This window comes from Chelon labrosus, assembly GCF_963514085.1.
Source record: "Chelon labrosus genome assembly, chromosome: 12".
Lineage (NCBI taxonomy): Eukaryota > Metazoa > Chordata > Actinopteri > Mugiliformes > Mugilidae > Chelon > Chelon labrosus.
In genome coordinates this window covers 25,115,360-25,138,565 of record NC_140345.1, presented here as the reverse complement: position 1 = coordinate 25,138,565, position 23,206 = coordinate 25,115,360, and the positions used below count along the sequence as shown (strand labels likewise).

At 42.2% G+C, this 23,206-nt stretch overlaps 1 protein-coding gene across 2 annotated transcripts in view; it reads left to right on the top strand.

The window, feature by feature from the left end:
* The window catches only part of grik2 (glutamate receptor, ionotropic, kainate 2), a gene marked incomplete at its 5' end in the record, with an annotated part of 218,365 nt that overhangs the window by 130,024 nt on the left and 65,135 nt on the right, over positions 1-23,206 (top strand). For both annotated transcript variants that reach the window (XM_084557525.1, XM_084557526.1), the window contains 3 exons: positions 3,748-3,891; positions 7,291-7,398; positions 13,236-13,349. In XM_084557525.1, coding sequence (XP_084413651.1) covers positions 3,748-3,891; positions 7,291-7,398; positions 13,236-13,349 — 366 coding nt within the window. The remainder of the gene's footprint in view (positions 1-3,747; positions 3,892-7,290; positions 7,399-13,235; positions 13,350-23,206) is intronic.

Below are 23,206 nucleotides of genomic sequence, written 5' to 3'. Positions count from 1 at the left end.
TGTTTTAAATATAGACTCATTAGTCACATTGTATAAAATGTTGTGTACTGATGACCCTTTTGAAAATAATTCCATAGGTGGCTTGATTGTCATCTGTCACTCAGATCTGTCAAAGATGACAATGGCAGGTTTTCGAATTCAAGGCTTTATTAAGAGTAAGGGTGGCCAGTAGAGACTACATTTATGCTAGCTACAACCCAGCTATGAATTTATCATTGTCATTTGCTGTTATCTCAAAGTCAGCACCATGAAAATGGTTGCATTTTTTAATGCTGAAAATTTGTGAAAGGACCACAGAACACAAACGCACCATGCAAATTTACTTATCCTCTGTGAGAAAATACAATCACTGCATCAATTCTGCTGGGACAATCTACACACAACAAGAGACAATAGGCAAGAGAAAAGGTCTTGAGCACATTACTATATGGTGCTCATGAATGTCTTGGCCTTTAAAAGCTGACATCAGTCTGATGATCAATATAATGTGGGTAATAAGATTATATATGAAATCTCATGGTTCATTTGTTGTTGACTTGTTGACTCTTCAGCCAAAAATGTGTCTTTGCACCCAAAAAAAAAAAAAAATGAAATTAAACAACTACACTGCTGGTGCTTTAAATGAATCAATCTACTCCCTCATTCTGGACAGTTCACAGTACAGGCTTCACTCTTTAATAACCCAGTTGAATCAACTACATCCATTACATATGTTATGCAATAAGCAATGGCGGGATTTAAATGTAGCATGGCCAATTTTACATCCAGCACGCCACTGGTTAGTGTTATAAAACAATTAGGTCAGTCAAAGTAGATTATATAAATCCTGTCGCGGCTGGTTGACGTCCTCATCTGCAAAACAATAGCGTACATCGGTCTAACCCCCAACACATGAGCTCAACAGCCTCCATTTGACACCCACACTGCAGTAAATTCACACTCCCTCTGCTTCAACACCTTCTTCTAACACAGATTATTAATACCTCACACTCCTGCGGGGACACACTCAAGCCAGTTTGAATTTCTGGAGGGCATGCTCGATGATTATGATTGATTTTGAAACATCTGTGAACATCTCCTTTGCATATGAATACAGCTACATACACACGCATATTGTAGCGCTATCTTTGTGAGGACATTCCTTGGCATAATGCGTTCACTGGCCTGTTACTTTAACCATTTCAACTAAGTGCCTAACCCTAAACCTGGCCCTCATTCTACCCATAACCTAATTGTAACCTTTACACTAAAATCAAGTTTTAACCCTCAAAGAGTCTTGTAAAGAAGTGAGGACCGGCCAAAATGTCCTCACTTTGCAAAAATTTCCTCACTTGGGAGGTATAAAAGTAGTCCTCGGAAAGATGGATGCACAAGCACATGCACACACACACACACAAATACAGGCATGCCTTTCTTACAGTTCTTGTGGGGACATCAACACTAACTATCAGAAATTAATGTCATGTACATTGTGAGTCTAACATTTTGGTACCTACAGAGAAATTCAAAGGGAACATGGAAAAAACAGGAGCACATGCACACACACTAAGACCAAAGCCAAACTAGTATCTTTAGCCACAACCTTCCGATGCTCAATCTGGGCTCAAATGGCGAAAAAATGACAGGTTTGGGATTGTTTCTTTTTCACTAGGACAATGCTTTCCCAAGCACCCTAGGGCATGATTTCCATGCAACAACTGTGGAGAGCTGTTTTGATTGCTTTTCAATCAAGCGAGACAAACACTAATTCGATTTTTTTCTCTTTTTTTTCTTTTGGAGGAACTGCAGAATTATAGGCTTCTTTTGTGAAGCATGGATGACTGACACTTTTCTGATAGATTCAGCATTACTCCTCTGTTTGGACCCACCGTTTACTGTCAAGACTTTAGTGTATAAATATACAGACAGATACGGCAGTGTCTGGCAACACACAGAGATTAGACACGCTCTTCTCGGGGGAATGTGTGTCTGCACGAATCAAGTCTGAGAGCCCTTTTTCGGGTGTGCGTATCTAATTTGCCATAGTTTGCTACTGTATTGAATAAGAATGTAATTGACAGCATATTTCAACTCATTGCCTTCACTTACTGGATCAGCAGGTTTGCAGACATGCCCACATCCATCCTCACAACAGAACCATAACCCATTTTGTGGTCGAAAACCCGCCTTCAGGATTACAGACATCAATTTATCAAGCATGGCGTTACCACTAGTGCACCTATTTACAAACACATAATGCATGTAAAGTATGTGTGCACAGTGCAGGAAAAAAATATGTGTTTTTCAAAGGCTTTTAAAGGTTGTCTCATGTCTTGTTCTCCTAAGGATCTGCAGCTGGACATGTACATTGTAAATCACTACTTTGCTGAGAATGGGAAGAACATTTGCATCTGTAATGTGCTCGCTTGTCATTAAGGAACCTAAAATAGTAATAGGCTTGGGGTTAAAATTGAAAAAATTAACTAGTTCCTCCAATGCACTTGAAGAGTGGCTCAACTATACTGTATGTTCTACTGGATGTTCTGTGATTTCTCTCCAGCCATCATCCATAAGATGTCTGCACTCTAAGCTGACTATTAGATATGAACAAAAATGAACTTAAATAGTGGTTACTGAAGGGTTATTGTTGTACTCTGAATCGAGACCAAACTGTGTGATATCAGTCTACATCAATCAGGCATAACATGACCACCTTCCTGACATGGTGTAGGTCTCCCTTGTGCTTCCAAAACATTTGTAACTCACCAGAAAATGGACATGGGCCTTCTGAGGGTGTCCTGTGGTGTTTGGCAACAGGATTTTGTTAGTGGGGGCCTTTGAGGGGAGGGGCCTCTGTGGATCATCCCACAGATACTTGGTCAGTTTGGGATCTAGTGAATTTGGAGACCAGGTCAACACCTTGTGCTGTTCTTCACGTTTTTGTGTGTGTGCCTGTGTCAGGCTGCATCCTGCTGGGGATGGCTGCTGCCATCAAGGAGTGTTATTGCTATGGGGCATGGGGAGCCTGGTCTGGTCTAGGTGGATGCTACATGTCTGAGTAACATCCACACAAATGCCAGGTCCAAACGTTGCCCAGCAGAACATTGCAGGGTCACAAGATGGTTTACTTCACCTGTCAGTGGTTTTAATGATGATTTTGATTGGTGTATATTGGTAGTGGTATTCATTTCTAAGAATACAGTAAAATTCTTGATAGTTTCTTGGAAACGCATTATTTGACTTCTCTGTTCAGACAAATTTTCCATTAACTGTTTTATTTAGATCAAAGTAAAGGATCACCAGCATTCATATAACAGTGGAACCTTTATTCTTTGTATTCCTAGAACTGTATGCCTCATGGTAGATGTGATGTTTGTCCATGTCCAGCCGACCAGTTGTGCGTGACCGTCTAACACTGAAAATGAAAGCTACTTATTAACTTTTGTCAGTGCCACGTTTAGATAAGGCTGCAACTGTTTTATTGTGTTTTAATCAGACGTTTTCAGATGTATTTTCTCACTATTCATATTTTCACTTTAATGTTTTAACAGGGCATAATACATTGACAGTAAACACATCAAATATTCATGATCGCGTTCATAGTGTGAAGATCCATACATCTGAGTTCCGCTGTGAGGCTTTGATTGCGCCATCATGATATCGATGTTTCTCTGATTGTGAATAAATCCTTGCTGTCAGGCTGTGCTGATCTGCTGCGTGCTGTACTCCATGTTAATGGTGTTCCTCTCCCTCTGTCTTCATTTCTAGACGGACGCTGCGCTGATGTACGATGCCGTGCACGTGGTGGCCGTGGCTGTGCAGCAGTCTCAGCAGATCACTGTCAGCTCATTACAGTGCAACCGACACAAGCCCTGGCGCTTTGGGAACCGCTTCATGGCCCTCATCAAAGAGGTAGATGCTTGTCTACCTCCCCATTCTGTCTTCCCCCTCAACATACCCACACACGGCAAAACACAGGCTCTCAGGGAAGCAGCTGGGGACGGAATAAAAATGAGGCCGTGGCCGTCAAGAAGAAGGGGAATACGAATAAGTAGAAATGATTTATCTGTGTATTTATTTATATGGAAATGATTTTTCCAGCGTGTGTACCTGCATTCTCCCCCCGAGGAGGGCAGCCATCTTGAGTCGGCTGTCTGAGTTTCAGTATTAATCACCCGTACAGGAACAAAAACACAACATTATGAACATTTTAGTAGTTTCCCCACAATGTGAGGCATTTGTGAAGATATAATGTCTAATCCAAAAGTCTCTGTTTGAGGAAAGGCCAGGGATTAGGCAACCGAAATTTAGGGCTTTCTAACCCTCTAGTCTCCTTTAGCTTGCAAAGATCATGGGAAGAATGTTAAGAATCCATCTGTATGGGCAGAGCATTGACAAGCACAGAGGAACCAAGCAGAGTTGGATGTGTACCTATATTGAGCGCACTTTTTTTTTCACCGTGGAAATCTAATTTTCCTGCCCTCCCCCCGTTTCTTTTTCTTTCCATCTGCTGCTTGGGGGCGGTTTGGGCTCTGACTTGATGCTTTCAAAGCCTAAAGAGCCATTCTTAGGAACACAACAACAACAACAACAACAAAAAAGATGAAATGGGGTTGAGGAAAATATGAAATCAAAACTGGATAATGAACACAGCATATCCTTTAGATGCTCCCAATAGTTTGCAACTAATAAACTCCATGGAAAGGCATATTTATATCATAAAACAATAAGCCTGATTTTAAAAGCTATTTTAGATTTCCATGAAATTCTGTACATTTATTCAAACTCCATAAAGGATGGAGCCCCCCAGGCAATCCCCTAATGACCTAGTTAATGTTCATCAACCGCTGCTGTTTGAAAAAGTGTCTTATATCTTTAATTTCACTGTCTGCAAATCTCTAATAAACATCAACAACTAAAAAAATAGTTGAATACATAAATTAATTATACTGTATGTCTATTTAATAAAATTCCCCTGACACACATGATTTTCTTTGCTGAATTATTGTTGTATGTTAGGACTGCTCGTATACACCAAGTGCAAGATTAATAAATATGAAAGCCGAAAACCAAAACTCACATCGCATATAAAAAAAGAATAATTCTTCAGTGGATACAAATGATTCAAACAGAGAATATTGCAAAAGAGTATTCAGCTCTTCTGTGGGCTCTTTTAGAATATTTGGTTTAACCAAAATTTCCGCAGAAGCCCCTGCCTCGCCGTTTTTCTGCAGCTGAACCACAGAATCACTGAGCTGTGATTATATTGAACAATTGGTTTTTGAGGTTATGCTCGGGGGCACAGGAAGGAAAAAGTCGGCGCAGAAGAATCCAGTGGAAGCTCTCTTTCACGAGTCAAGTCAGCCCCTCTAAATCTAAGGTCATCCTGTGCTTTTGATAACACCTTATTCTCCTCTTGAGTTTAAACTGTTTGTTTTTAATGGTCTAACGTGGTCTAACATGAGTTTTTATGCTCGGTTTTTTATTTCTTACACACAAAATGGCCTCGTGCAAAGACGAACTATGGCATCAGAACCGAACAAATACGTGGAGATACTAAAGTGCGGTTTATGCCTCTGCAGGACTAGACACCGTAACCTACGCGTGTAGCCAATGCCGGTGCAGGCCATTTATACTTGTGCGCTTATCAGTCTGGCTTGCTCTGTAAAAATACCACCCAAACGCTAGTCTGCACTTTTTTGCCAATTGGGTTAATTTTTGTTTCTTCTTCCTGCTTCACATTAAACAATAGTGACTGAAGCTTTTGCCGAATTTAGCCGAAGACGAGTTGTTCAAATGGTCGTAACTTCAAACCTCCTCAGTCAACCTGTCGTGGTGTGTTTTATCATTTTTGATCCAAAACAATGAATTTGAAAATTGTGGGGATGAAGAACCAGCCCTGATGTGTAGTCACATTTCTGGGAAGGTGAACATGAGGCGTAGGGTCCGGGCTGACGGAGGTAGCTATGGCGTCAAATTGACGCAGAAGCATACATTGCGCATAATGATATAGATTTGATTCAAAACAGTCAAAACTACGAAAAAAAAAAAAAAAAAAAAAAACCTGAAAGGCAGCAGTGCTAGTCTGTGCTTCAAAAAATGAACAAACAACACACTGATGGTACGACATATTTAGTGTTACAGGTTTTTTTTCAACATTAGTCAGTTTGGACTGTCATTAACTGTAATTAATATAGATATAAAAAAATGTCGTTTTTCACTGTATTGTATTGTGCTCCTTGGTTGTAGTTGTGATCTTTTTACAGTAGGACATCTGTGATTCTGTTTGTTTTTGAGGTGTAAATCAGTGACTTTTTAATGTGTAGTGCGATTAACATGACTATTGCAGTCAAAATGTAAATAATCATAAAAAAATAATAATCATGTGAATATTTTGATCTAATCAAAACCCTCAGCTTTTGTGCAGGGGGCAAATAATTTGATTGTAAGGCTAGATTTGACCTCTGCTGTTTGGCTCCTGCTATCATACACTTTCCATGGGTAAACAAGAGCTGCCTGATGAAATAAAAATCTATTCCCTGCCCCCTCTCAAAATTCATTCATTCATTCAGAGGCGGGGTACTCCCTGGACAGGTTGCCAGTCTATCGTAGGGCTAACACAGAATCACCTATTAACCTAACATGCACGTCTTTGGACTGTGGGAGGAAGCCAGAGCATTCGAGTAAACCCCACGCAGGCATAGAACCTTCTTGGTGTCAACCATCAAGGATAACCACGGCACCACTGTGCCGCCTTTTACAATAAATAACATAAATGATCATAAATAGTCTAATCTAATAGTCTAGATTTTGTCCGAAGATTTAAAGCGCTGTATCAATGGAGAGGTACTCGAAGTAGTAAGAAAAAGGCTTCCTCACAGCTGAGTGAGTAACTTCCCGATCTGTAACTCCCACTCACTGAAATAAAGATAGGCCTTGAAGTCCCCAGCTTCTAGTCGGAATAGCGCTGTGATGATTTGCTGTGCCTGAGCACAAGCCTCCGCTGCTACGAGCCACTTTCATGCTACATTGTATTCCATCACACCCCTAAAGATCTGTAAAGATTGGGTAATTGCCTCCCCACTGTTACAAATGCAGTCTTGGAGTCTGTGTAGGCACCTTGATGCCTGGGAAGGCTGCTGTACAAACAGAACGACTGTGCGAATAGGGGAGAAACGTAAAGTCTGTGTTCTCACTTTTTTTGACGGCCTTGCCTGGAAAACCAACATCAAAAAGGTATTTGAAAGCGAACACGCTCTCGGTTGAATGTCTCCACTGATATTCTCTGTTTCTCTGCCTCTTTCTCTTTAGGCTCACTGGGATGGCCTCACTGGGAGAATCACTTTTAACCGGACCAATGGCCTGAGAACAGACTTTGACCTTGACGTGATCAGTCTGAAGGAGGAAGGGCTTGAGAAGGTTCTGTGTTTTTACTTTGTATGTCTTTTTGCACTTATGGGTCCACCTGGTATGAATACAACCAGCCGTTACATTAAAGTCAATGACAGGGTCACAGCAAACGGCGAGTCTTGTGAGATGGTAGTATGTAGTGGGTAAGACCTACCTAAGGTGGCCCAAGGAAGGACAGCCGGTGACCCCCGTCATGTGTAGAATTTGAAAAGCTTTGAGGAAAGCACACCAATACCAAAGTTTAGACTGTTGACATTAGGACACACTAAGATATGATAGAATTCCATAATAGCTGGTTTAAAATGACCAGTAGCTTCCAGTTGTAAATACTGTTGTAGTTGCCTTTTACTCTCGGATTCTGGTGTCATTTAACAGCGCATGAATAATATATTTTGTGGTGTTGGATTGTCATTTTTATGCATTATAGTTTGGATGATGGACCTCCTACCCCGTCCCTTAGTCCTAAACCAGATCTTCTTGTGAGCTAAGACAATATATAGAAAATAGAAGACAAAAGAAAACACATCTGTGATACAATATACACTGATCAGGCATAACATTATGACCACCTTCCTAATATTGTGTAGGTCTCCCTCGTGTGTCGAAAACAGATGTCTGGCAACACTATGTTGTTAGTGGGGGCCTTTGAGGAGAGGGGCCTCTGTGGACCATCCCACAGATCAGTTTAGGATCTAGTGAATTTGGAGGCTAGGTCAGCACCTTGTGCTGTTCTTCATGTTTTTTTTTAGTTGTTCCTAAAGAGTTTTTGTGTGTGCCTGTGTCAGGCTGCATCCTGCTGGGGATGGCTGCTGCTATCAAGGAGTGTCATTGCTATGGGGTAGGGGTGCCTGGTCTGGACTGGTCTAGGTGGGTGCTACATGTCTACATCCACACCAATGAATGCCAGGTCCAAAAGTTTCCCAGCAGAACATTGAATCGTCACAAGATGGTCAATGTTATTCACTTCTCCTGTCGGTGGTTTTAATGTTGTGACTGATCGGTACAGGTGAGATCAGTTCTGATGCTGGTCAGATATTGGTAATGGCATGTGGAAAGAACTGCTCTTGGGTCTGGTAGTTTTGTATTTTTGTTATCAGAGATCTGTGCCGCCTGCTGCAGGGTGGGAGTTGGAAAGGTTTTCCAGTGCGTGAATGATCTGTGTGTGTTTCCTGGTACTTGATGCGTAAAAGTCCTGATGATGATGCCGTTAAATGCAAAGATGAGGTCCACTAATAGGTTTCTTGCATAGGTCCCTGGGTGGTCATGGTGTTGCTGGATGTAATGCAGTCCCATATTGACTGCCTCATTCCCTGGCATGTATTGCCCAGAAGGAAAACTGCAGGAGGTCAAGTAGGGGACATTACAGGTTGGCTCACTTGTGATTATCTTTGAGTGGGCCAACTCTAGTTTCTCATCACGACAGACATCAGAGCATCAGGCGTGTAGTCGTTCAGTTTTCTGATGGGGTTTTGGGGACTGGGATGATAAAGCAGGAGGAAACCTCACATAGCAACAATAATTTGTTGAAAATCAGAGTGACCACTGGAGCTGGTTGTTTGGTTGGTTGCACTGCATGCTTTGAGACAGAAGGGGAAAACACTTTCTGGAGTGGGCGCCTTCTTGGTTTTCTGACTCTTGAAGAGTCTGCTCACATCCTTTTCAAATATGAGTGCACCTTGAGTATCAGAGTGTGAGGAGGTGGCTTGCCATAGGTGTCCCAGAGGTGTGAGTTAGTCCCTCTCAAACCTGCAGAAGCAGACTTTTAGAGCATCAACCAGGACATGTCTTCTGCTTTTAAGTATCGTTCCTCTCAGCAACACTGATTTGCTTTGTCATTGAGTTCAGGGACTGCATGTACTTGACTGCATTGCCTCATCTTTATGCAAGCGCCTCCGCTTCACAAAGTTCTCTTTCTCTGGTCATGAACCACGGCTTTTACTTGGTTGCATGTGAAAATATTCTTGGTTGACACACACATCTTCAAATGTCAGAGTCAGTTAGTCCAGGTTGCAAGTTGCAGCAGTGAACTGTCAACCTGAAAGAACGTGTTGGATGCTACTACCCCACTCTAGAAAGTAAATACATTAAAGATTGTACAGTATACACCGATTCACCACAACATTCTATTATTTCAGACACAGCCACAACATTAAGACCACTGACAGGATAAGTAAATAATAACATTGGCCATTTTGTGACAATTGAGTGTTCTGCTGGGAAACTTTTGGGCCTGGCATTCATGTGGATTTACTTAGACATGTAGCACCCACCTAGAACAGACCAGGCAACCCAGCTCTATTTTTACCTGCAACATAAAATTCAAAACTGCCCTACTGGGCATGAAATATTCCAATCTGGCAACATTGCCCGGGAAATGATGATGAATAGCATTTGGTCTTAGACTGAAGCGTGTGCCAGGCACTTTGCAATTAGCATAAGGAAACGCCCCAGTAAACTCAAGTGCTGCAGACCTACAGTATACAGTGAACATTAGCCACAACATTATGGCCACTGACAGGAGAAGTAAATAACATTGACCATCTTGTGACAATACAATGTTCTGCTGGGAAACTTTTGGAGCTGGCATTCATGTGGATGTGGATGTTTTGGAGGCACAAGGCACAAACATGCACAATATTAGGCAGGTGGTCATAATGTTATGCCTGATTGGTGTATTTAGCCTTTAAGGGGTTGGAGATTTTTTCTATATGAAGTTAAAAGTGCTGTTCACTGAGATTGGATCGTCTAATGAGACAATCTGCTTTAACGCCTTCCTTTGCTCATTTTGCATACTGCTTTGTCAGCTGGAGACAGTAAACAGTAAAAACAACAAATAATAACCTAAAACACAGCAGCTGGGTTATGAAAAATACTCCATAACCGTCATGATAAGGTACACAGCACTGGCCTCAAGTTCCCAGATCAATATTTTCAAATTTAGTGGAGTCCACAGTTGGGTTTCAAACAAATGTCACAGTGCACCACAACATCTTTTTAGTGTTTTTTTTTTGTTCGTTATGTATATAGCCCTTGCTTTCCGCACAGCTATTCCTCCAAAGGACCTCTCCGGGCCCAGTTGCTAGGAGATTTGTGATGCAAGTACAAAGGCTTGTTAAGAGCTCTATACTGTAAATGAAAATAAATTGGATCCATCCATCCAAGGAGTACAGGGGGATCAAACTGGCCTCTGATGGCACGGAGTAATTTACTGAGTGGAGTGACGTTTACGATCAATTAAAAAAAAAAAAAAAAAAGTTAAGGGTGTTTTTCACTCTGTGTTATAAAGTTCAGACCAGAGAGAAGTTTAGATGAGGGAGGGATGGCATCCAAGAAAGGTCCCGATTGAAATACAGGACTTCATCTTGGTGCACTGCACTGCACTTCACCGAGCCTCTGGGACAGCTAAAATGTCAGATTGTAATCAGTTTTTCTTTTTATATAATATATATATTTTAAAAAGAATTGTACCTTTTCACCATTTCTACAAAGAAAATAGGAGTATACATTTAAATTAAACTCAATTCAAGCCTCGATCTGAATATGGCACACATTTCAGACAAATCTGACCAAGGCTGTCCTAATACGGTGTGTACATTGGAAGAGTTATTCATGGCTACAAGTACTCAGGCAAATAAAGGAGAAGAATCAACCGTTAAAGTAGAATCACATCGGAGATATGCATATTTTTAAAAGTCATTGTTAAGTACTTTGACAGTGCATCCATCCTGACTGTAGCAGAGGGTACAGATACTTCCTACTTGCTGCTATATCCAGCATGTTACTCAGAGTAGCGCTCAGGCCGAGTGTGTTTCATGAGTGAACTTGTTATTTGTATTCCACACATATAGTCTACAACAGCTAAGACATTAGATCCAGCCAGCCAACAACAAAGAGACTGAATACAAAGCTTTATTTTCTTTTATCTCACTCAAAGTCCTCAAAAGACAGCATGGATTTGGAATGAACCAATGAAGATGTGTAAAATATCGCACAAAATGGATAAAATAATTACAATGCATCTTCCGTAGAAAAGGCATGGACACTATTGTGGCGATCAGCTGTTGGGAGCTTATTTGGGTCTTTGGGCAGCAGTTAAGCTGGCGTTCAACCGGCATCCTGTTGATCATTTGCACTTTGCAACCCGGCAACCTGCAACCCAATTCAGCCAGATAGGGAAATAGGGAAATAGTATATAGTGTGTGTGTGTAGATAATGTTTCGTACATTGGTTTGCAATTTGGGTGACGTAAAAACGAAGCTACCTCACTTCAGAAATTGCCCGACACTATCTATACCTATAACACCGTCTATAATCACAAGTTGTTGCCTATATACTTTAATTGTGTGTGTGCTCATATCAGTGTTGCCAGATATCCGATAATTATCGTATTTATACGGTAGTTTCAGGGCCTATGTGATAAAAATGGACAAATATACGATAGTTTGCCGTTTAACTTACAATGAATAAAGCAGTCGTTTCATTCAAACGGCCAAGCCTCTGTGTTTATTCTTTATTCTTTTATTCAAAGGTAGAATAGCTTTGATTTTAAATGCACTGTCCTAGCGTGTGAAGTTGTTTTAGTACATAAGATGGTTTGGGTAAAAATACGACAATTTTAAAGCGACAGTGCGATATTTTTTCATTTCCCATTGACTCATATGAACAGGTAGCCCTCTTTTAGTGCAATAGCTTCTCTCCAGTGCTCAGCAGTTGATTTATGATTTATGACATTAGCAGCGGGAAGAGAAGCCGCTAACGCCGTCGATACAAATAATAATCTTGCCCGCAACTGAAAACACTTCACACTTCAGCATCCTCACCGGCGCTTGGCTCTCAGCAGCTCCTGACCTCTGGTCCGTGTGCTGTGTGCGCCTGCACCTCCATGAATAATTTACTCCATTAATAAAACCCCTTCAGAAGCCCTCCAGCCTCATGAAGCCTGAATTAAAGAGTTGATTTGCAATTACAAAGCCTATCTCGGGCTCTTGCGTCGGGCACCGAGGTGCCCCGAGGAGCGTGTGGCTGGTGTGGGTTGGAGTGTTTGCGGCCCCTTCTAGTGATGCTCAGGGGCGGAGAGGTTTGTCGGAGTGTGGGGGACGCGGCTTTCGGAGGCTTTGGGCGCGTCGACTTGAGGGAGAGCTGAGAGAGGACAAGAGGAGCCGTGAGGCATAATCTGTTAGCATCACCATCCTCTTCTTCCTCATTGCTTCTTCAGCACGGCCCCCCTTCTTCCTTTCGGCCGTCCTCCGTGTTGTCCTCCACTAACCCTCAAAAAAGGCCACAGGGCCGATCTTGAGCCCAGATCATCTCTAACATTGCGTCCTGTGGGACTCTAAAAGAAAGCGCTGATAGTGCTGAGAGTTCACATGACTGTCAACTGTGTCCTCGGGGTGCTGCATATTATTCTTTGTACGTAACCAGAATTGAAATAGGGTGATATCTGATACTGAAGTAGCGTATGAAAGGAACAACAGTGACAACACCAGGGTCTTTCTGAGAAGTTTTCAAGTACTAAGAGTGGTCACACCAAAAAAGGAGGTGCACTACGTTGGCGGTGCGTTTTCTCTTGGTGGCGCCATGCACACTCAGTTCTTGGGAACAATTTAAAAAAAAACAAGATGCGGTCACTTCTTTACGGTTAATTTAAATAGGTTTCCTCTCACAGCAAATATGTTTCAAAGGGAAATTGTCAGCTAACTGGGTCTGAGTAGATGTATTCCACAGAAATTTCAGATGAATCCAACACTAGCTGCATTATGTCTACATGCATTTGTTATTTTATGTTTGTTGTCTGTACATCTGGATTTTACACATAATCTTTAACAAAAATCTACTCTGCTTTACAGATTGGTACCTGGGACCCTCCAAGTGGACTCAACATGACGGACAACCAGAAGGGCAAGACGACTAATGTCTCCGATTCCTTGTCCAACCGCTCTCTCGTCGTCTCCACCATACTGGTACCTTATTTTCCCTAATAAATGTGTGTGTGTTTCTTTTCTCGCTGGTGTAGTCTTTGCACCACAGCTCGCATATTTTTCCATGTCTTTTTTTTTCTTGGTTCTTGAACTGAAAACCTCAGTGGGCAAATTAACTCAGAGGTCCCCTCACCAATTATGTGGTTCTTTAAAATTGCATTTCACGGTGTGTTTAAGTATTAAATGTTCATTCATTCATTCGTTCATTTTCCGTAACCGGGAGGGTCGCTGCGGGGCTGGAGCCTGTCCCAGCTGTCATTGGGTGAGAGGCGGGGTTACACCCTGGACAGGTCGCCAGTCTATCATATTAAACCTTAGTATATGATTTAAAAAGGGTGTTAGAAGAATTATTTGTTAGCATATTAAACCTCACACTGCACTATTGGTATCAATTCCCTTCTTTAGTCCAGTGGAATTCTGGTTGTGTTAGATCACCAGCACTGGCGTCTCTACCCTCAAGAATGGGTTACCCAGTGGACAAAGCAGACAACCGCCCCAAGGCTCCTGAATCATATTTTCTTGAGCAACGACAAAGGATCTCACAAACAGGTTTTGGGTTCTGGACAACATATAATGAAGTCATCTACTCTGTAGTTTCTCTTTAGCCGATGCCCACTGGGTGCACCATCAAATCAACAATCATGTAGCATGACAAGTACTTTGTGAGAGTTTAAAAGTCTGCTGTGAGTTTTGTTGCTGCATATAACATAAGCACCAAAACAGCAAGGGTTCAGTAATGTAGCTTCAGGAGATATACTAGTAATAGATAGCTGATGGTCATGGTCTGGGTATACACTGATCAACATTATGACCACTGACAGGTGAAGTAAATCATTTAGACACAGTCACAGTAGCTCAGTTGCACATGAAAAAAAATAAATAAAAAAACCACAAATAAAAAGAAAAAGGTGAAGATAGTTCAAAAATAAAAATAATAAGAGGTGAGTTGTTGTACAGGCTTGAGTAGGGTAACAATGACACTGACCAGCTTGTGACAATACAGTGTTCTGCTGGGAAACTTTTAGACCTGGCATTCATTGGTGTGGATGTTACTTAGACATGTAGCACTCACCTAGACCAGACCAGGCACCCCCACCCCATAGCAATGACACTCCTTAATGGCAGCAGCCATCCCCAGCAGGATGCAGCCTGACACAGACACACACACAAAAACACTTTAGGAACAACTCAAAAAAAAAAAAACATGAAGAACAGCACAAGGTGTTGACCTGGCCTCCAAATTCTCTAGATCCCAAACTGATCAAGTATCCGTGGGATGATCCACAGAGGCCCCTCCCCTCATAGGCCCTACACTAACAACATTGTGTTGCCAGACACCACAGGACACCCTCAGAAGGCCCATGTCCATTCTCTGATAAGAACCAACTGTTTTGGAGGCACAAGGGAGAACTACACAATATTAGGAACAGTGTTGGGTATACTTACTTTGGAAAGTAGTTAGTTAGGTTACAACGTTACCATCAATTAAAAGTAATCCGTTACGTTACAGCGTTACCTATGAATAAAAGTAACGTGTTAGAGTACTCATGCGTTACCAAAAATGAAAAGCCGTTTGCAGCGCCTCGCACATGCTGCAACTCAGCGACACACAGCCTCCTTTAAATGCACCAAGAAGTCCTGACAATGATTAACGTCATTCATCCAACCAAATTAACTCTGCAGGATAACAATACCAGGGTGATAGAGTGGTGCTTCTTGGACACAAGATGTTTTTTTAAATTGGAAGTGGAATTTTACGCGGTCGACAGAAGCCTTTTCACCAACGCAGAGTGTGCATTTTACCGTTATGTTGTTCTTGTCCCTTTCACTGGCGAATTGAAAATAATGTGCGTACTTCCACGATTCAAAAGCTGTCCTCTCTGCCATCTTGCCGGCGGTTCGAAAACACACACACACATACAGGTAACGTAGGTCAGCAGGGGACATACGCATCATCACAGCGCTGCGCCTCCGCTGACACATCCGCAGGTGGCACAGTACTGTCTGACAAAAAGCAGGCTGTAGTCGGAATTTTTCTTTCCTTATCCGGAGAAATTCTTAAAGTAACGGATTACTTTTTTAAAAAAATAACGAAGTTACTGATTACTTAACACACGAAACTAACGCGTTACGTTACAAGTTACACGGAAAAAGTAATTAGAGTACTCTAACGCGTTACTTTGTAACTTTGTAACGCGTTACCCACAACACTGATTAGGAAGGTGGTCATAATGTTACGCCTGATCACTGCATTTTACTCACTACAGTTATATAACTGTGGCAGGGTTTGCAGGAGGAAACAAATATCTCTATCTATCACCTAACTCAGAGGGGTATTTGATCAAGTACGATATTGACCCAGCTGTTAAACATAAAACTGCTCTGTGCAGTTCAGCAACATTATCGAACAGGATTTCAGAGTGATCAAGTCTGTAAAGTTCAAACAGCTACCCCTCGCTGCCATACTGGCCCGACAATGTGCACATTAAATAGTGCAGCTTTAAATGTCTGTTTACGGCCAAATCAAATTGTAATGGTGCTTTATGTGGGGCCAATTACAGACGGCTAGAACAGCTCTCAGCCATAACACACTCCCTCCAAAGATGTCATTATTTTTAAGCTTTTCCTCTTGAAAAATCCTTCAGTGCTTTGCCTGAGCTGCCCTTTTCTCTTTCCGAGCGCTTTCTTTGGATGCTGCTCTCCGACTCAATTGAAGTAGAGTACCCCAAAGCACTGCTCTCTAAATTGCCAGTTGACTTCAACACTGTGGAGGAGGCCAATTTGGTGGGAGCGGGCTCAGGCAGGGAAAATTGACTGATTGATTGTCCAATAAGCTTCCGTGGTTTGCGGCTCCCGCGCCCTCCTGTCACGCAATTTGTCAGACGCGTTCGGTCACTTGGTATCGGAACCAAAGATTTCACACAGAACTTGAGAAGATGTACAACGTTTCTGACCTTGCATTATTGAGATTTAATCAACCTAAATGCTGACTACTTCCTTCTACTTCCTAAACTATCCTTGGAAGGTTCCAGACGGCAGAGAGAGACGCAAACCTGACAGCGGATCGGTTTAATTCTGGCCTGTCACCAAGTTAATCATGCAACTGCTGTTAATTAGTGACAGCTGATATGAACCGCCACAGGTGCCATTTGTCCCTGATCCTCACTAATCGTAAAGAGACGGGAACTGATTCAGTGTTCCATGGCAAATTCTGCAAAATATCTCCCCGTCAGTACAGTTTTGTTTCCATACCTTCCATCCATCCTCACAAACTACCTTATAGAGTTACCTGTGTGTGTGTGTGTGTGTGATCATACAATATACACCCTTTTAGACCTATAGATACTAGGCGCAACCTCATGTGAGAGCGGCGGCGACGGATGAGGAAAACTTGTGGAAGCGGGCCAAATTAAAGCCGCTCATGATTCTGTTATGATCCTGAGGAGGCAAGCGTAAAAATAACAATATCAAGCAAATTGCGGGTTGTCATTATTTATCGCGGGCCTTCTTTCCTTCCGCGCACGCTGGGAAGTGATTGGATTGCAGTTATTAGCGAAGACTCTCCGCAGCTGTAATTGCCGTATCAGGACTGAGTCATGGGGAGACGTGTGATGGCTGTGAGCAGCGAGGAAATGGAGGGAGGGCTGACAATAATTGGGTTTGTTACGTTTGATTGATGCACACTTTCATCCAGCTTCTCGTCGTTTTCTCAGGGATTATGTACTATAAAACATGATGTAATTACCGTTGAGATCTTGGCCTATCAACAGTTTATCTACTTTGGAAATCGCTCCTGTAATGCTGCGGTGGAAATTGAGTACCTTTAGGCTAATGGCTGGAGCTGCGGATAATATACTGTGTAATGTCTTATGGAGAGCAAGGAGCAGGCCTGCTTCCACCTCCGCGCCTTCATTAATCACAATAGAGGAAAGGAGACCTGCAGACTGCTTTAAAATATAACACCATTTACAAACCCTTGTTGTTTTTATAATATTATATACTGTGTATTGGATTGGCATTCTTCTCTGCTGTACACTGAAAAGACCCAAAAATGGCAGCACGGTCATTTGACAGCAAGTGCGTGTTCCTAGGATTGCTCCCTTCTCGATAGAAAGTCTTGGATGTTGTTCATGGCCGCTCTCCCAGTTTGGAGGGGTCCTAGTCCCAAGTGTTCTGATTACTATGATTACTACTGTTTTGTTGATCCCTCCTTCTGATGTTGCTATCACATGGAATTGCTACATCAGGAACTATGACCCCAGTCGTCCACCACTGCTATCTGGATCTCCCTTCACCACCTTTTGGAGGTATCTCCCATTTTGTCATTGTGACCTCCAGCCCAAATTTGGCACGGACGTTTCTGCACACCGTGCCAGCCACTCGGTTTTGGCGTTCTGCGTGCGCCTTGCCTGCCAGCATCTTAAACATTCCACTGCTGTGTGCTGGATTGGATTGTCTCAGGGGGCATCTTTGCACAGCCATCGCCGGGAGTTCTGTCCGCTGTGGAAAACCTCGGCTTCTATTGATTTTGCACCTGTGCTGCCATGATTATTGACTCTGTCTTTCATTCCAGCAACAGGTATAGGATTTTTTTTTTGGTGGTGCAAACCGAGCAGGGTCCCCAGGTTTCTGCTGCCAGAGGTATTCATTAAGCAGGGAAACTTCCTGATGTAACCTTGAGCAGGATGGGAGGACATGTTCTCGCGCGCCTGCACTGTGCAACTTCATTCATTCTTTCATTTTCTGTAGCTGACTGTCACTGGGCGAGAGCCGGGGTACACCCTGGACAGGTCGCCAGTCGGTGTGTCAGATCAGGTCTCATTTCCATTTGGCTTTTAGCAATCAGGGCAACAGCTCTTGGATGAGGAAACGCAAATAAGCTGGTGCCAGAGCTCGCAGACCTCCAAAAATGCCACATGCAGGAAAGAGACAGATGTGTGAAAGCGGTTAATAAATGGGACCAGTTATTATTATTAGCAGATAGTGACAAATAAGTCCTGCAATGGGTCATTAAGCTAAATGCCTGCGCCATCAAACATATGTTGTTAGCGTAACGTATCCTTGTGATTATCTACTGTGTGACGCATCTCATTTTTCTAACATGTGTCCAAGAGAAAGTGCTGATCAGTGGGGTATTGACCAGAGTGTAAATTAATTATAATAACAGAAAAATCATGGAAAAGACACAGATAGTATTCATGTTTGCTAACATCTTACATAATACCGCAAGAGTGCCAGTATTATCAGCTTCAGTTTCAAGTATCTTATTTGCATTTTAATGACTGCTTTAAATTGTGCTACTATTATTGTGTCTAGTCCCAAAGCAGAACCTGGGACCACATGGAGAAGGTAAAGGTGCAGTGTACACTCTAAATTAGACATAATCATTACTAAAATCATATAAACACCGGTTCAAGCAAATTACACAGGTTAGAAATGGTTTAGGTTAATTTAGCTGTTGTGAAATCTTATAAAACACGCCTACAGAGTTTAATGCCACAATAAAAGCATATTCTTCTTGTTTTTCCAGTTGTGATAGGAGCACTCTCAGAAGGCCCATGTCCTTTCTCTGACGAGTCACAACTGTTTTGGAGGCACAAGGGAGACCTACACAATATTAAGAACATGGTCATAATCTTATGCCCGATCGGTGTATATCACAATTTCTTCAGAGTCTTCAGTTTGAGGCCATTGGCCAGTCTTCCATTGCACCACTGCATCCTGAGAACAGGAGGATTGGCTTTTTGCTCCTCTGCTACAGCCGCACTGCATGGAAGGGAGTCAATAATACTAAAGTAAATGTTTTAAAATGGCTCAAATAAGGCAGTATCATTTGTTTTGGCCGAGGCACTAAATCCATTGTTTCTAATCTGTAGGAGAAGAATGGGCTTGCTTTTGTGTTTAAGAGAGTCTGCAGAGAGGCACGGGACGTGGCGCGGCTTTAATTAGGTTTGCTTTGCGGAGATACCCGGCTTCTCCTTCAGTCTCTTTTTAATTAAAAATGCACCATCCTCCGTCTGCAGCCAGCCACACCGCGGGAGACGTGCGGGAGGATGTGTCTATGTGTCTATGTGTCTGCGCGGAGTATATGTGTATTTAGGATGACGTGGAGAGCAGCTGCTCCTGGAACAGCTTCCCTTGACTGTGGAAAGCTTGATGTCCTGGTGACCTGATGTGCGCCGTTGGTTATGATACAATCTTAACCACCTGAAGAAGAAGATGAAGAAACACCAGATAGAGGGATGATGAAAGAGGAGCAAGGCATTACATATCTCAGAATTATCTATTTTTGACTTGTTGCCACGTTTATTAAGGAATCTGACCGACACTTCAGACAACGAGCACTTCATTAAAATTCACGTGGCCGTGTGGCCGTGACGAGCAACATGATGCAAATGTGGTAGAGACTGAGTAAATTGTGGATCATATGTATTTACGTTGGATCTTTGGTCACCAGCTTTTAAATTCCCAGATTGCCAGCAATTATATTTTCTGTGTAGGTCAATCAAAACTATCTCAGTGAAATCTCAGACCTCAACAAACCCAACAAGTCCATTTGGGACATCATGATGGGCAGACGAATGTGTATCCCAAGCAAAACATTTGACAGTTTTATAACGCGTTACAATATTTCCATTTGTTCTTTATGCATTAAAAATTCTCCATATTAGGAACATTTCAAATGTCTTACTACTGACTAATAACTGTGGTAAGCAAATAAAAGTATAATAAGTAGTAAGTACATTTTGGCTCAAGACCGTTAGATGCTGTTGAAAGCTCTGGAGGAGTTACTAAGTGTACAACTAGTACATTGGAAGTTATACATAGATATGCAAAAAACATAGAAATTTAACCACTTTAATGGGTTATATAATACAAATTGAGATATAAAACAAGTTTTACCATTTTTACCAACTCCAGTGATAATAATATTTTATTTATTGTTCTGTGTCATTCAGTCCAACGGTCAACACAGACAAAAGTGGAATTTCAAAGTTACCAGAGGCAAAAAATCTGAAATATTTATCTGAAACTGTGCCGATTGCACTCGCAGTGCATCAGCAAAACATGTAGCGTATTCGGTCTTACTGGGCAATGCGCGCCTGTGTGAGATCACGTACCTCAGTAAGCCTGTGTTTATGAGATGAAATAGGCCTAAAGCTGGAGAACCACAACGGAAGAATCCTTTGAACAGTGTTGCTATGGAAGCTTTGATTCTTAGAAAACCAAAACTAAAACAGTAATTACCAAATCTCCGTTGGTCAGCGTTGGCCTAAATCTAAATGGAATAAGCAGAGTGGCTGAATTACTGTATGATTAAAAAAAACTCTAGCAACACAAGTAGATGACGATTGATTGGTCTAATGCATAAGCAAAGCTTGGTAAAAAGGTTCAGCTGCAAACAACAGATCATACAAAACGGAGAAAACGGACTGACTGTGAAGCCCACTTTTTTTCTAACATATATGAAACTTAGTTGTATGTTGCATGTAGCAGCCACCATTGAGGTATTACATCCACTTACTGAGCGTTCCTACTGCTGACTGTTATATTTCTGTTTCCATTTGCAAATAAACCTTCAAAGGATTTAGTCCTCTACAGTCAGAGTCCCCAGAAATCATGGAAATTCCCAAATTACAAGTAAAATGCATACACCGATCATCCCCAACATTATGACCACTGACAGGAGAAGTGAATAACATTGACCATCTTGTGACGATTCAATGTTCTGCTGGGAAACTTTTGGACCTGGCATTCATTGGTGTGGATGTTACTCAGGCATGTAGCACCCACGTAGACCAGACCAGGCACCCCCACCTCATAGCAATGACACTCCTTGATGGCAGCAGCCATCCCCAGCAGGATGCAGCCTGACACAGGCACACACACATAAACAGTTTAGGAACAACTAAAAAAAAAAAACATGAAGACCAGCACAAGGTGTTGACCTGGCCTCCAAATTCACTAGATCCCAAACTGATCAAGTATCTGTGGGATGATCCACAGAGGCCCCTCCCCTCAAAGGCCCCCACTAACAACATCCTGTTCCCAGACACCACAGGACACCCTCAGAAGGCCCATGTCCATTCTCTGATGAGTCACCACAAGGGAGACTTACACAATATAAGGCAGGTGGTCATAATGTTATACCTGATCAGTGTAAATCATAATCAGTATTTTGCAAAAAGAAAAAAACGATGGAAGAAAAATAGCATTTCAAGAACCCCAAATGAAAGAAATTAGCGTTTTTTCTTTCCAGAAAGAATCAGACTATCCCATTGAGAGGTTCTCTTTGTTAATATGCCCAGCAAATGTTTATGATAATTACAATCTTTCCCAGCTGACAGAAGGTGAGAGGTCGCACGTTGCTAATGGGCTCACAAAAGGCTTCTCTGTGCTTGACATGCTAGAACAGTTATTGCGCTGATTAACATGGCAGCAAACAGAAACTGGGAGCAAATGGTAAAATAATACGGAGGGCAAAGTGAATTATAAAGTGACTGAGCAGGAATAAAACATTTTTTTAAAGAGAGAAGAATGACACTAATCTGAAAATCATCTATCAATCCAAATATAAGTCCTTCATATCATCTACAGCATGTACAGTATACAGTATGTATGTATTTTAACTTACTATACAGGATGTGCGCAGTGCAAGGCTGGATTCAGCGGGTGTTGTAGCAGTAAAGCATCCAGTTAAAGATATCCAGATATATCAGTAACAGAAGGGTCTATAAAGATGTTTTTGTCTTTTTTACCCATCACTAGTATCTCTACGATAGAATAATGGACAACTACTATCTCACTGGTTTCGAGGGTCGGCGAACAATAGGGTCGAAGCAGAAACACTGGTGAGGCAGAAAATTCCATGCAACATCACGGTGTTGAGATGAGAACCATGTCAGTTCCACCAGTTTCAGTGGTCAGGCCGAGTGAACAGCTGTCAGGCGGCCACTGTCACACGCTGGAAGCTGGCAGAAGTCAGCCGGTCCTGTCAGGCTGTGCTCGTTTAATTTATATTGTGACAACAGAGTGATGGCGATCCGCAACCTTTCAGTTTCAGCGGAAAAGGAACTTCGTCTCGTGACAGAATGTGAGACTCCTGCCGTGTCAGGGAGCAGAAGTCATAATGAACGCCAGTTGTCTCCGATTTATTTGTGTAACGGAGATTACCGAGCGTTTCGTCAGCTTGCTTCGTGATGCCTTCGCTGTCGACAGTCTCTGCCAGCATACATGTCGGAAAAAACGCAAGCAGTCCACATGGTCTTCGTGTTGTATATCGGTATTCTCAGTATGTGGCTTTCTTGACGAAAAAAAAAAAAAAACACTTTTCAACTCTAAAAGATCTCGGGAAATTAACTGGATGTGTTAGAGCTGAGAAAATTAAACCTGTAATACAAAATCAATTTCAGCTTCAAAGCAACACAATCAAAGAAAACCTTGTGCAGGCAATATTTTGGCGATGAATCTGTTTTACGAAGTTTAATGTCCTCTCAACACAGGACTCAATGTGAACACACAATATCTGAGGCAGTGCGTGACAAACAACCAGAAAGATCATAGACTGTATATACGTATGGACTATGTGTCGCCACGTCCTTGCATTGGCCAAACTGACGCTATTTACCCGGGGTTGCGGGCTGCGCCATCTTGCGACTTTGGAGACAGAGTCTGCACAATACGGTCCAAAAGTGGAGCCCCGTGGCGCCACAATATCGATGATCCGACCACACTTCCTCCAGACTCACTCGCTTTTTCCTTTAATCAACACTACGCTCTGCTCTACCTCCACCAGTTACAAGAAAATGTTGGATTATACACTGTACTTATTCTTTTAC